Below are 15,332 nucleotides of genomic sequence, written 5' to 3'. Positions count from 1 at the left end.
ATGAGTTGTGCAAGTGAAGTGTTAAAAATAATTGTAGATATTGGCTCTAAATTTCCCTTTCAAGTTTCAAGAGTCGCTTGCTGTCATGTTCGCATTGGCACACAGACCCTCATTTGCCTGAGGCATGCCCTGCATGATGTCTATTCTGGTTCTCCCATTCCTAGTTCTTTTTAGATTGTCTTCATGTGCCTTTAGTTCTTTAGCACTTTCAACCCACCAAAGCACTGCCCACAAACAAACGGTAAAGAATTTGTAGCTGCTATGGCAACGTTTGTACCTACTAATTTAAGTGGGACCCCATTGCTCTCTGAAGCTGGAAAGAAAACCTAGTATTCTACTTAAAATAGAAAACTGGGGTGACCATAAGCATTGGCATTCAAGGTCCCCCAAATAAACTGCCAGTTTGGAGTCAGGGAGACTTGACTTATTTAGCCTCTCTTAGCTTCAGCGTTTTCATCTATAAAATGGGGAGTGACCGCCCTTCCTCACAATGTGAGAATTAAGCGAACTGATGCATGTAACCTGCTGGGACCATGCCTGGCACAGCGTGATGGGGTTAGCTGTCACCACTGTTGCTAGCACATGCCCATAGCTTTGTTTGTTAGGAATTTACAACTTTTCTGCAAACTGGGTGCAAGAAGCTAAAAGTCTCCACTGCCCAAAGTAGTACCCTTCTTTCCACCAGATTTCCTCCCAAGTTTAAAAAAGATTAGTCATTCTTGGGGCACCTGGGTGGCTCAGTTGGTTAAGTATTTGAGTTCAGCTCAGGTCATGATCTCACTGTTCGTGGGTTCAAGCCCTGTGTCAGGCTCTGTGCTGACAGCTCAGAGCCTGGAGCTGCTTCTGATTCTGTGTCTCCCTCTCTCTCTGCCCCTCCCCTGCTAGTGCCCTATCTCTCTCTCAAAAATAAACATTATAAAAATGAAAGAAATTAAAAACTAGGTATTCTTCCTTACCTGTTGACCTTTGCTCACCTTTACTCTCTTCTCAATGACAATTTACCTGCCTTCCTCCTGTGAGCCCTGAAGACAGTCCTTGGTAATGCTTCTGTATCTACATATACTTTCTTTTTTTTAAAAAATGCATAACAAGTATGTCACAAATATACTTTCTAATATATTTTTTCACCATTTGTGCTTTACTTTTAACATTCTTTTGATTCTCCCAGATACTTACGGTTACCAGTTTTAGAACTGTAAGACCGTTGGAGACGGTTTTCAGAGGAGGTCCCCCAACCTCTTTCCCATCACTGACCGCGCTGGCCCGTGTTGTTGGCATCACACTATCGCTTCAAGTTTAAAAATGGCCAAGCCCCCAGCAACTGTGGCTTTGCCTCTAAATTAATATAAAACAAAGCTCACAGATATGACCTTATTTATTTACAAGATATATCAACCCTTTTATCTTTTAGCATAAGATAAATTTACTTAGGTGTTTGTTATTTTTTAAAATAACTGAAGACACGTTATGCTGACCCTGAGGTCTGCTTCCTGTGTGTTTCACTGTGGGTTATTAAGTGATTGTCCTTGAGGGTATTACAAACGGGCTTTTATTTCCTGCCCGTTGATTGCATCTTCCCTCTGGAGAGTCATACTTCTAATCTGCAAATGGCATTGTGTGTATATTTTTTCCCTGAGAACTGAGATAACAAAAAGTATCTTTAATTATTAAGATCTTATCATTCATCAGTTTACTGTTTTCAGTAAAAGAATTACCAAGTGGCTTTATGTTTGTTTTTACGTCAGCAACACCTCTTTTTGGAATCCGTAGAGTTTTCATGGGTTCTTGTTTTCAAAATGATTTTTCCTTTCTATATATTGATCCAAAAAATGCTTTGTATTTTTGCTTTATTTCTTAAGTTAACTTGCACTGCACTCGGGCAAGCAAACAACCACAAAAACCAATTTGTCTCTTGAGTTGACTTATTTTCTGACGTACATGGTGTCTTGTCTGGACAACTGGGAAATCATGGTGCCGCCTCCCAGTTTATGACTGCTCTGTGACTGCGTAACTCTAGGCATTTCAACTTTCAGCACAGGAGAGAATCATGGTCCCTTGCCATTTTTAAAGAATATATGTACCAGTATATGCCCTATCTGCACTCTTTTTATTCTTAGTGAATAAGTATCACTAAATCTGCCTCTGAATGTTTAGTTTTCAACTTCTCTCTCCAAGGGGCAGAGAATTGGGACCCACAATTGGTAAACTACCCAGTGTATATTTATGCTCCCTCTTAGGATGCTTTCCATTTCTCTTTAAATAGAAACATTTGTGTTTAAGTCCTTACCTCATTATCATATCCTAAATGTACTCTTACCTTTCAACAGTACAATCTATTCATTTTAAATGCAATCATTTTTGCTTTTTTTTTTATAGGATACCACAGACTATGTTGCCTACGTAGCTAAAGATCCAGTTAATCAACGAGGTATGGAAAGCAACTTCTAGATTTTCTTAAAAGCTGGTATATATCAACTTTAAAATGTAACAAGCCGTTTTTTTCCATCTACAGGGTGATGAGGATCACTAGGGTGCTGTATTGGGCTCTAGAAATATTATGTGGATTTGAGTTGGAAATAAGTAGCCCCGCTAGCACAGCAGTCTATAGCTGGGATTTAGGTCCCAGTTTTCTGAGGGACCCTTACACCAAAAGGTTCATGACCTGTTTGTATAATTAAAGGAGAAGCTGTTCTGGTTAATATAATAGAAGGAGCTGGCCGCCACACCCCGTGGGTGGATGAGCGACGTAGAGACCCAAGCCAGTGAGGTTACTGGCCCGCATTGGTCTCAGCAAGTGTGTGTATGTGCGTGCGTGTGTGCACATGCACCACAGATGTGTGTGTTGAGCCTGTGCCTTTGCTGTTTAAGAGTCTGGCATGTCATTTTCAGTGTTTGGCTTCTTCTCATGTTTTGGATCTCAGCTGAAATGTCCCTTCGTCAAAGAGACCTTCTTTGACTGATTGCACCTCCTATCTCCAGTAGCATATCCTACCCTGTTGCATCATCATATTATTTCTCTTCTTATTAACAGTTATCCAAATTTCTGTTATTTTTATTTACCATTTGTCAATGTGTTTAATGTCTTCCCTTTTTACTGAAACCTCCATGAGGGCAGGAACCTGTTTACCTTATTCAATGTTGTTTCCAAAGCCCTCATCACAAAGACAAGCGCATAGGTGTTGTAACAAAAGTAATTATTTTTGTTGAGTATCTCAGTGAATGGAAAAGTAGATTGCTTAGATTTCTTATCCCAGGATTTAGCAAGCTTAACAAAGAAACTCATCTCCTAGTCAAACTTTGAGGGGACGGGCCTGAGGTTCCATAGGTCATTGGATCTCTTTAGACAGACATGGTTATTGTTACTTCTCATCCCTAATTCTGCAACATTCAGACCCCTTGTAGGGATGAGTCTTAGGTGGATTCTTCTCCTTAACTAGAACCTATTAGGGTGGCATCCTCTGCCACTCTAGGGATAGAGTTTGCCCCCACACATTTGTTAAGTATACATGGAGTAGAATTTGGAAATTCAAAGTGCTGTAAAACAAAGATGGAAATGTACATGGTACGCCGGAGGAGCAAATGAATAGAACATATTTACTACAAAGCAGATTGGGTATGGAGAAAAAAAGTCTGAAAGGCATCCAGAAGGCAGATGGGAGAGAGCTGATAATAGGGACTTAATCTTCAGGCAAATGGGGGGAGAAAGCTGTTGACAGAGCAGAGCTTCACAAAGATTGATTTGGGAGCAGGATAGATTCAGAAAAAAACATACGGCAGGGAGATCTATTTGGAAGCTATTATTATAGTAAAAATGAATGACGAGGGGTGCCTGGGTGGCTCAGTTGGTTAATCTTCCGACTCTTGATTTTGGTTCAGGTCATGATCTCCTGGTTTGTGGGATTGACCTGGGCTCTGTGCTGACAGTTCAGAGCCTGGACCCTGCTTCAGATTCTGTGTCTCCCTGTCTCTCTGCCCCATCCTCACACTGTCTCTGTCTCCCTCAAAAATAAATAAACATTAAAAAAAATATTAAAAAGTGAAATGATGAGGACAAGCTACTAACACAGGACCTGGCGTGTAGTAGATACTCAGTAATTGCCAAAAGAACATGGCTCTATGACATGGAAAAGAAGAAACAGGTGACAAGTACTATACAACCCTCGGTTGCAACTGACTCATTGTAAACCGTGTGATGAGGAATGGATAATCGCCAAAGATGAGTAGGAGAGACAGGAACTAATGAAGGGCAACGGGGGTGTAGGAATGAAATACAACAAAAGATACCAGAAAAGAGCAACCTCTTTTAGTTAAGCCTGACTTTCCCAAAAGAGTAACTGCATGCTATTTTGGGTAAGGCCTCTGAACAACAAAGCCTTTTCTCTTAACCTGAAAAGACAAGGCGAGAGAAAGAACAAATAGATCAGGAAATCAGGTAACTTTACCATCAGTCCCTGAATGGCTCAGGAACGTCATTGCCCTTCAGTAAGCAGTGGTGAGCAGTCTAAAGGTTCAGATCAGTTGCTTACTTTCTTCTTTAGGGGAATGGGTCTTCTTACAAGGTAGGTGTCTTAGAAACATAGGGTAATTTTCTTGGATTACTAACTTAGCATCTCCTCATCCATATGCCTCCTTTTTCAGTCTCCACGTTCCCTTTCTTATTTATCTTGGTTACTGAAACTTCTGTGAGAAGCCACTCTGTTAACAAACCCCCAACTGGCACACCCCTGTGGTGTTAGATGCTTTCCACTCACCTCAGCCCCTGGACTTTAATCTTTGCATAGAGGCGGTGTCATAGTTTTCAAGCCCACAAATAATTATTAATTATATCCTGTATGAAAGGGGCTGAGCTAATCATTGTGGAAGGACAAGAATTCCCGGCTAGCCTGGGCTCATCATTTAGTGGGGGAGAGACACTTGGCATGTAGGATGTTCCTGGGAAGGAAGGGGGTCCTGGACAACAGTGTGTGGAACATAGTGGCAGCCCAGGTGATAGAGTTCTGTAATGATAGCTCAAGGCTACATGTTTGGGTGGTATGTGAGTGTGTGTGAGAGGCTGGGGATGCAGAGAAGGGGAGGAATAGAAGTAAGGGAGCCATGGCCAATGATGTAGGTCAGAAACAGCGTAGAGGGCTTTGAATGCTGGCCAGAAGGCCACTGGGTGGCATTAAAGATTTTGAGCTTTATAGCCATTATTCAGGTTTCTGCCTTTTTGCTGAAATTGCAAAATGTTGTTTTCTGGCATTTGTATCTGTGAAAATGATACTAGAGGACAGAAAATGATCTGGAATTGCAGAGTCCAATTTAGAAGACATCTCTTTAGTCCTGGGCAGAACTGATAATGTTTACATTGCCTTGATGGAGGAATGGACAGTTTGGACAAATATGGAAACTAATGGAACTTGGCATCAATTTAGATATGAAGGTGGATGAAAAAAATAGAAATCAGTTATTCCTGAGAACTTAATGAGATATTATTTATAATGCAAATATCTCCATGTGTGGCTCATCGTAAGTATATAATAAATGGTAGCTATCATCATCATTATCATCATCATCATCATCATCATTCTGTGTGATTTAGAGTGCTGTTGCCATTAAAGAAACAGGAAATATTACAATTTGGAAAAAGATAATCCACTAGAGAAATCGAACTGGGGGGAATCTACCATTTATTGCATGCCCACTCTGTGGTAGGCGTTGTCTCATTTCATCCTCACAACCACTCTTGGAGGTTGATATTAACTTATTCCTTTGTTACCAAAGCAAACACTGGCATTGAGAAAGTGAGATCATTTTCCTAAGTTCAGCCAGCTAATAAGTAAATCAATTTGGGGTCCTGAGCACATCTTTACAAAAGAGGATTACAAGGCACCAAGAAACATTAAAAAATTTTTAAAAGCTTACTAGCTACCTTGTTAGCAATCAACTTATAAATAGGTCTCATATTTCATCTTCAAATATCAAATATTGAAAAAAGAACAATGCTGGTAGGAGTATAGATCCAAACGTTTTGGAGAGCAAGATGACAAATTGCACCCAAAGACTTAAGGAGGGAAATACTTTTGAACCAGCAATTTAAGTTGTAAGGAAATAATTAGGACATGTGCAAAGACTAAGCAATAAAGATTGCTGTCATATGTTATTTATAGAACAGAAAAAATAAAATTAATTTAATATTCATAAATAGCAAATTATTTAAATGAATCCATAGACTGTAGTACTATACAGCAATTTAAAGCTAGTGTTAGAGTGAATAATGACATGGGGAAAATGTTGACAATGTTATTAGGTGCAAAAAGCAGATTGTGAAGTAATGGGTATAGCATGACCCTAGGTAATTTTTTGTAGGGAGATATACTTAGAAGAAAGATTGGAAAGATTAGAAAGGAAGAGATGCCAAAATATTAATCGTAGTTATCTTTAGATAGTGGGATTTACATAATTTTTTTTCTTGGTGCCTTTTTGTTTTCTATAACTCCTGCAATTAATAGTTATTGTATTTGTAAAAAAGAAAAAAAATGTTCTAAATCCTTGAATAAATAAAGAGTGAAACTGGAAAGAAGATGTTACAGAATTACCTAGTGACTTTGGTTCATTTGGGGAAAATGTTCAGGCAGGAGAAGCTCCGGGTCGGGGAGGGGGAAAGGTGGAAGTCGAGATGGAGGGGGTGGGGAGACAGAGAGAGATAGAGACAGAGACCAGATCTTCAGGTGCAGGTTTGGGAAAACTGCAACTTCATAGCCCTAAGAGTAAGCAAGATCACTGAAGGAGGAACCGGGAAAGAAGAGGGCTGAGGCTCGGGGGGGGGGGGGGGGGTAAGAGGAGACCATAAAGGGCCAGAGGAGTAGTTGGGAAAAGAGAAAATCAGGAGAGGAGTTTCGCCTGACGAGGAGGAAGAGCAAATTTCTCTGGGAAAAGACACCCAGAAAGTCACATACTGAAAAGGAGGGAGGGGGAGTGAAGGTGGAACACGCCTTTCAGTGTGGCAGTTAACAGGCCCTAGGTGTCCCTGGGAAGCAGGATGACCGTGGATGGTAAGGGCAAGAGGGCCAGCCTCGGGATGAGGAGGAGGAGGGTAGGCAGGCAGAGGAGTCCAGGCTCCATGCTAAGAGTCCTCCTGACTGTCCCCACTGTCTCGCATTTGCCTGATTTGCTTTGAGCATTAGTAGATTCAAGTCAGGGCAGTTGCTACTTTTTTTTCCATCTGGGCTGGGACCTGAACTCCTCATTTTATAAAAGGCCTTTTCTGTAGAAAAGTAAAAGTCACTCTAAGAATGTTTTGAGTTTATTTAGTGACTAATACAGTTCGCCGTGTAATGTGTATTCTCTTCACCTCTGACTCCATACGTGTAGTAGTCCAGGGAGGTTTAAAAAGTGTCTCTGAATCTAGTATGTGAAAAGGCCCCAGTTTACCTGGGTGTAGGAAGGCCATGGTTTTCAGTCTCTGAAGAAAGTTAAAAAAATTTTTTTTAAGACCATAAAAATAATTTAAATTAGGCTATTTACTTACATTTATGTTATGGTTATAAACTATATGCACTGCTGTCCTGGTGACATCAGTTTACTGTGGCCGGCTTGCTGCTTTGGGCTGATACCTCCCTAAGCCTGGAATGGACTCCTTGCTTCAGTACCACAGCCCCATCTGGTGGTTAACCTAGAAGCCGCACTTTTGAATTTCTAATTTACTAAAACAAAAACAAAAACAAAAACAAAAACAACCAGAAACAAAACAAAAAGCCCTGGTCTATTAAAAATCAATATAAAAGGAGTAAAGAAGGGCCTGTTATCCTCTAAGAATAGTTCTCAGCCTCTTGTCCATGAACATACAATTAGGAAACAAGTGAAAAAAAGTTGAAGAATTTGAATCTAAGATTAAAAAAAATCCTCGTTGGGGCCCCTGGGTGGCTCAGTTGGTTAAGCGTCGGCTTCGGCTCAGATCATGATCTCAAGGTTCGTGGGTTTGAGCCCCACATCAGGCTCTGTGCTGACAGCCCAGAGCTGGGAGCCTGCTTCAGATTATGTGTCTCCCCTCTCTCTCTCTGCCCCTCCCCACTCGTGTGCGTGCGTGCTCTCTCTCTCTCTGTCTCTTTCAAAAATAAGTAAACATTAAAATAAATAATCAGTGCGCTGTCTTGGCAGATGAGGACATTACTGCAAAGTTACTTATTCAGGGTCATACAGATGATGGCATAATTGGAATTTGAAACTTGAATCTGAATCTTTCCAGAGTTCTTTTAAATATTCTTATTTTTTCATCCCTTTTAAGGGAGACACATTTTCATGTTTCTGTGTGTGTGTGTGTGTGTGTGTATGTGTGTGTATGTATGTTTGAATTTCCTGCCTCTCTCATCTTCCGTGTTTTCATCTCTAGACATCTTCTTGAACCTAAGGAAAACATAACATTGAAAAAATTGTATTCTGCATTTTGATATGATTTGGGATCTTGACTTTATTTTTAATTGGACCAGCAATTTTTGAGATGAGAAACAAACGAATTCAAGGGAATTACCTTTTTTAATTGTGATGTGACACAACTTCTCTTGGGTCAGCTGCAGAGCACGTTTCCAAGGGCACTTGGTGGGTTACTCATCTCCATCTCCATGAGTAAACCAAGCAATGCCTCACAGCGCCCAGTGGCTGTAGGAACCTGTCCCACTGTGGGGGTCACTGCAAGTGTCATTTCAATGTAGCTGAAGACAACTTCTCACACTAGAATTATTGATGTGATTCAGGACAATCAGTGTGTATTCCTTTAACACAATTTTTAAAACACCTTCTATATGTTGGTCATGTGTGAAGCTACTGCAGAGAAAAAGAAGGGTCAATTTAAAATAGCAGTCTAAAGATAGATCAAACATTTTCCCTTGGTAGAAAGGATATACATCTATAGACATTCTTTTTTTCCACTTTTTAATGTTTTTTATATATTTCTGAGAGAGAGAGAGGGAGACAGAATCTGAAGCAGGTTTCAGGTGCTGAGCTGTCAGCACAGAGCCCCACATGGGGCCCAAACCCACAAACTGTGAGATCATGACCTGAGCTGAAGTCAGACGTTTTACCGACTGAGCCACTCAGTCACCCCCATCTATAAACATTCTTAATCAGGTTTTCAAAACTAGAATTAGCTCCTAAGTCTATATTAGGATCCAAGTTGCTTCCTTAAAGGGAAAACCTTATAAGAAATGGTAATGACAATTCTTTTAGAGAGTTATACCTTAGCATTGTTCGATTTAGTAAACCCCCCCACCCCCCCATGCACGCACACACAAATACATGCTTTCTAAAGATATCATTTGGAGCACCTGGGTGGCTCAGTTGGTTAGGTGTCTGACTTTCGCTCAGGTCATGCACTCATAGTTCATGAGTTTGAGCCCCATATTGGGCTCTTACTGCAGAGCCTACTTCAGATCATTTGTCTGTCTGTCTGTCTTCAGAACATCTCTCTGTCTCTCTGCCCCTCCTTTGCTCTCTCTCTCTCTTGAAAATAAAGAAATAACCATTAAAAAACTAAAAAGTTTTCATTTAAATCCTTTAAATGAAAGTCAAGTCAATTCTGGAATGAGTATTACTTAAGATTTCTTGAGATTATTATTTTTAAAATTTATTTATTTTGGGGGGGGCTGGGCAGAGAGAGGGAGAGAGGGAGAGAGAGAGAGAGAGAGAGAGAGAGAGAGAGAGAGAGAGAGAATCCCAAGCAGGTCTTGCACTGCCAGTGCAGAGCCCAGTGTGGGGCTCGGGCTCACAAACTGGGAGATCATGACCTGAGCCAAGTCAGAGGCTTAACTGGTGCCCCTTGTTGGGATAATTATTAACATAAGGCTACGAACAGAACACTGCTGTAGTTATCACTATTGTGTACTGGCACCGGCTCTGAAAACCCTATCAGATATAAATGAATTGCCGTTTACTTTACATACATACAAAACCCTTTCCACAGTGTCCCAGTGTTGGCTCCGCCGTTCCCGAGGCCCAGGAAGCTTCTCAGGCACTGACTCCAATTCGCCATGCACTCGTGTAAGCTCTTTTCAGAGGACAGCTAACAGTTTTTACAGCGTTCTTGTGTCTACTTAATCGTCATCAAGCTTTTTCTCACCCCTCCACTCTTCAGGCTATACAAACCAGTGTGTATTTAAAGATTTTATTTCTCATGAGGTTTATGGCCTCTATAAGTCATCCTGATGAAACTTCCATTTCAATTAAATCTCCATATTGCAGGGCCCTAAGCAAGACCGATACTCTCACTGAAGCAAAAATGATATTCCGTATGGTGGGAGGTGAATTTATAGTCTCTCCACATAAGCTCCTGCTTTTATGTAGCAGCAGCAGCAGCAGCAGATTTGCTCATTTGTGATATTCTGTCAGCTGCCCCTTCCATAATTTATTTCTTTAAATTACTTGTGAAAATCCCCCTCTTCCCAGTGCCAGATTCTCAGAGAAAATATCTAATAAAGAATTTTAATATCTTCTGGTCATGCCATCATCACAAAATCTTGGTTTTAATGCTTAACAGATATAGTTCTTTAGTGGGGTTGTGAAGACAAGGGTTACCATATTGTCACTGCTTTATTATAGCAATGACATGGAGCACCTGGGTGACTCAGTTGGCTAAGTGTCCAACTTTGGCTCAGGTCATGATCTCAGGGTTTGTGAGTTCGAGCCCCGCTTTGGGCTCTCTGCTCTCTGCAGAGCCCGCTTTGGATCCTTTGTCCCTCCCTCTCTGTACCCCTCCCCTGCTCACACATGTTCCCTCCCCTCCCCCCCCCCTTTCCCCCTCAAAAATAACTAAAAATTAAAAAAAACTGTTTAAATAGCAATGACAAGGGCACCTGGGTGGTCAGTCAGTTAAGCATCCGACTTTGGCTCAGGTCACGATCTTGCGGTTCATGGGTTCTCGCCCCACATCAGGTGCTGTGCTGTCAGCTCAGAGTCTGGAACCTGTTTCAGATACTGTGCCTCCTTTTCTCTCTGTCCCTCCCCTGCTCTCTCTCTGTCTCAAAAATAAATGAATGTTAAAAAAAATTTTTTTAATAGCAATGACAGGGCAAAGGGGTATTATAAAGCTCCTGTCATCACCAGCAGCTCATCCCCCACTTTGAGGGAGGGGAGGGGGTTTGGAAAGTTATATTTTTGCAAAGGCAATAGCACAAGCCTCATCCTCCTGTCAGAGGGCTGCCCTCAGCATCTCAGGTATTGAATTCTAGAGCTAACACTGAATGTGAGTCACGTTATTGGTTAGGATCAGTCTGGTGTTATAAAAATGTGGGCCCCCAAAACCTGTCTTGAGACCAAAATCTGTCAGTGTTTTGGCATATTTAAATGTAAACTATGAATGTTTTTTTTCTTTGATGCAAATGAAATATGAAGTATTCCTTTCTGCTGTGTGAGAGCTGAAGAGAGCTTATAAACCTACCCCCTTTGCTTCAAGTACCAGTTCCTGTTCTGGAAATATTTTGACTTTGTTGTAACCTTCTTGTTGAAAATTTATTAGAGTCTCTTTCTATTTGTCCACTCGCAGCCTGCCACATATTGGAGTGCCGCAGCGGAATGGCCCAAGACGTCATCAGCACCATAGGGCAGGCTTTTGAACTTCGGTTTAAACAGTATTTGAAAAATCCTTCTTTGAATACTTCTTGGGAAAGGTCAGCCAAGAGTTCTATAATTATTCGCCTTGCTGTATTTATTTTGCTTTATTTTCAAATTCATATGGCATTTTCAAACTGACCAACAAAATTAGTAATTTTTTTCTTACAAATAGACAGTTTCACTACAAAGTAATAGTGACATTTTCTGTTTTTCTTCCTCTTATATTTGTCTCAATATTTCCTCTTGCTTTGTATCAAAATTAAAGGAGACACTTTAAGAAGGGGTCTGCCCTATTTCTCTGATATCATACAGAGGTATGAATTAATTAAATAGTATCATAAAATAATAGACACCACATGTCTCAGAATTGTTTCAATCCCAGATCCCTTACATACTACTTAAAAAAAAAAAATCAAGGGGCACCTGAGTAGCTCAGTCAGTTAAAGGGCAAACTTTGGCTCAGGACATAATCTCGTGGTTCATGAGTTCAAGCCCCGTGTCGAGCTCTGTGCTGACAGCTCAGAGCCTGGAACGTGCTTCAGATTCTGTGTCTAAAAAAATCAAGAATAAAGAGCAAAACAGTCGGAATCAAATGTCTATAGCAGGAGTCACTGTTCATTTGCTAGTTTGTGATATAAATAGATGAGCTCCCGTTAAACTGTGGCAGGGCTGGCAAGTGATGTGGCCCAAGGAGCTGGCTGCTCTATCTGAGGCACAGAAAGTGTGCAAGGAAAGCTGAGCCCTCAGGCCTGACACACTCCGGCAGTGTGGAGTGCAGTGAGCAGAATTCATCCCCAGGAGACAAAACTCTTCGGTACTTTTAAACGTACCCCTCCCCAGTTAGTTATTTTGTGTATCAACAGACTCTGGGCTTGGAGATCTCCCTGTGTGATGTGCTCTGGGGTGGCAAAGGAGAGGGGGTTACTAGGAGGCCTGGAGGTTGGATGTTTCCCAGGATAACACTTACATCTTAGTGCTATCGTTTTGCTGACATGTAATGAACCTGACAAAACTGTGAGTTGTCAGCGGAATTAGTTCAGTCCAAAAGGACTTGATTTATTCTTTTTCATAAGATACTTCTACAAACTTCAATTTGGAAGGAAAGTTGTTTGTTTGTTTGTTTTCCTGCCCTGTTTCAATTTTTAAAACAATGCATGTTTACATAAATCTACCCACTGGCCACATATGGTTCTGATATTTCTTTATGAATCCCGTGTACTCCTCCGGATTTGTGCAGATGAGATAGCTGGCCATAGCTCTCTTGTTTTTTTAATCTTGGTTTCACAAACTGGGCCAGGCCCTCTGCCCAATATCTAATTTTTTTTTAGCAAAACATTTCTAAAATGGTACAATCAAACCCTGCTGAAGATACTCAGGAAAACTTTATTTTTGTATCCTGCTGACAAAGATGACTTACATTCAGGGAGTTCGTGTGTGTGTGTGTGTGTGTGTGTGTGTGTGTGTGTGTGTGTTGCGTAATCACTGGGAGGAGACACAAAAGCATCACCCTTAGCACTTTGCATTGGCTTACCCAATACCCCACTTTAATTGTCTATGGAAAGCTAAACAACTCAACCATCTGGTTGCTTCCATCCAGATGTTTGACATCACTTACACACAGCTATAAATTTAAAACATGAATGCAAAGTTTTCCAGGGTGATTTGCATGGTTCTGATCCCTCTGCCTCCCCTACAGCATTTGAATTCCCGCCCAGCCTCTTGGGGATTCTTTTTTCCCTTACAGTGAGGAGGTGCCTCTTGATGGTCCTGCTGCAGAGAGAGAAGATCATGAGTATTACAATGAAATCCCAGGGAAGCAGCCACCTGCAGGTGGTGTTTCAGATGTGCGAGTCAAAGTCCCAGCCACAGAACAGATGGCCTACTGCCCCATACGATGTGAAAAGTTGTGCTATTTGGTAAGTAATGTTTTAGGGTTACCGGAACTTAGCAATGTGATTCCGTCCTTGACACTAGAGAGTTTAATTTGAGTTTCCAAATGCTAGTTTAGAGAAAGTGTCTTTCTCCGTACTGAGCCAGAGAATGAATCATTGTCGGAGCCTGCACTAGACCATTTTTGCTCCGAATCCCCCGCCACTGCCTGAGTGGATGATTTCACATCTCCGTTCACTGGGAGGACGAGGGCAGCCCAGCCTGTTACGTTCAGCCTCACTTTTCCTCGTCTCCAAGTCTTCCTGTATTCTCCTTGCTTGGCGCCCTTGCTGCTGCCTTCACAGCCCGTCCTTCCCCAAGCCCCTGACCCGTCCTCACCTTCCAGCTCTCTGCCCTTGTTCTGTCTGCCAACCCCTGTGTCAGTCTTTATTTTCTCTTTGCCTACCGGTTCTCTTCTGCCTGCACATAAATTCGGACTCCTCCAGCCAACTTATAATGTCTTACCTCCTTCTACCCACAAACTTCTAGAAACCACTGTCCCCATCCTGGTTTTTGCGTCAACACTCCATTTCTAAGATCTTGGCAACTTGATATAAATTACTTTAACAACGGTCACCAGTGGTTTTTTGGTCACCAGTTTTCATTGCTAAATCAGTTCTCCTCTTCAGTGTTCTGAATCGGTCTACAGAATTTGATACCTGATGGCTGCCTCCCCCTTATTTTTACACCTTCTGTTCGCTTCTAACACAGTTCTGTTGTGTCATTCTCAACTCCCATCTCTAGTTACTTCTTTGTTCTCATTTTCATGTTTTCCAACATTTTATTATGAATGTTTTCAAACATACAGAAAAGATGGAAGAAGTATACAGTGAACACTCATATATTTACAATCTAGACTATACAATTACCATTTTACTAAATTTGCCCTGTCATCTTAGAGAGCTGTTTCAAAGTAATTACATCTTTTCTTTTTATATTTTATTTTCTTCCACCCCTCCCCCTTCAAGCCCCACCCCCTCCCGCCTTTACCACAGTTGCTCTGCCCTTGGCCTTGCCCTTCGTTTCTCCTCTGGCATGTACATACCTGTGTACACACTCTTCTAGCCTCTCCATCTTCAGCCATGGCCGATCTCTCCAGCTGTAACCCCACAGGCATTACATTACTTGTTTATGTGAAGATTGAACTCAGCATTTTCTCCTTGACTCAAAACCAGATTCCTTTACTGACTTACTTATGTTTAATTAATGACATGCTACTGTTTCATTAATCTGCAGTCTTTCGTTTCTCTCACACTTTGGACTCCGTATCAACTCAGTCTTCAAGACTGAAGATTCTACCATGAAATCTTTTGATAGAATTTACCCAACCTCTTACATTTTTATTGGACCTTTCTAAGTTCTGGCCTTCGTGTGCCCAGATGATTCTGAAACCCCTTTCCTTGTCTACAGTTTCATTACCTCAAACCCTTCTGCATGGCGCTGCCTGATTAATCTTTCTAAAGGATAGACATTGCCTTTTTCAAAGGCATCAGAGATCCCACTCCGTTATTGAATATGTATGTGTATATATACCTACACATATCTATATATCAAGATATATCTCATTTATATATCAATATATTTATATATCTATATCTATATATGTATCAATGCAACCCTTTGATGGATAAGATTTTCAAGGATAGAAAGTGAAGCTGGCACAAACCTCATTAGAGTCAGGCTCCAGTCTGCCAATACGCTGTTAGATAGAGGCTTGCTCAATACTGAGAGTCTATACAAGTGTCCTGGAAATCACACTTTCACACTTTCTGGTTGCGACTTGGATTGAGTCCTGGAATGGGGCCTCCCTAGCAAAAGCT

The 15,332-nt window shown here is 41.2% G+C and overlaps 1 protein-coding gene across 1 annotated transcript in view; it reads left to right on the top strand.

Moving 5' to 3' along the window:
• The window catches only part of SHC4 (SHC adaptor protein 4), a 121,041-nt gene that overhangs the window by 82,165 nt on the left and 23,544 nt on the right, over positions 1–15,332 (top strand). The window contains exons 6-8 of the mRNA XM_029951820.1: positions 2,377–2,428; positions 11,516–11,639; positions 13,328–13,499. Of these exons, the coding sequence (XP_029807680.1) occupies positions 2,377–2,428; positions 11,516–11,639; positions 13,328–13,499 (348 nt within the window). The remainder of the gene's footprint in view (positions 1–2,376; positions 2,429–11,515; positions 11,640–13,327; positions 13,500–15,332) is intronic.

Source organism: Suricata suricatta, chromosome 9 (assembly GCF_006229205.1).
Source record: "Suricata suricatta isolate VVHF042 chromosome 9, meerkat_22Aug2017_6uvM2_HiC, whole genome shotgun sequence".
NCBI lineage: Eukaryota > Metazoa > Chordata > Mammalia > Carnivora > Herpestidae > Suricata > Suricata suricatta.
This window is presented reverse-complemented; position numbering and strand designations above follow the sequence as displayed.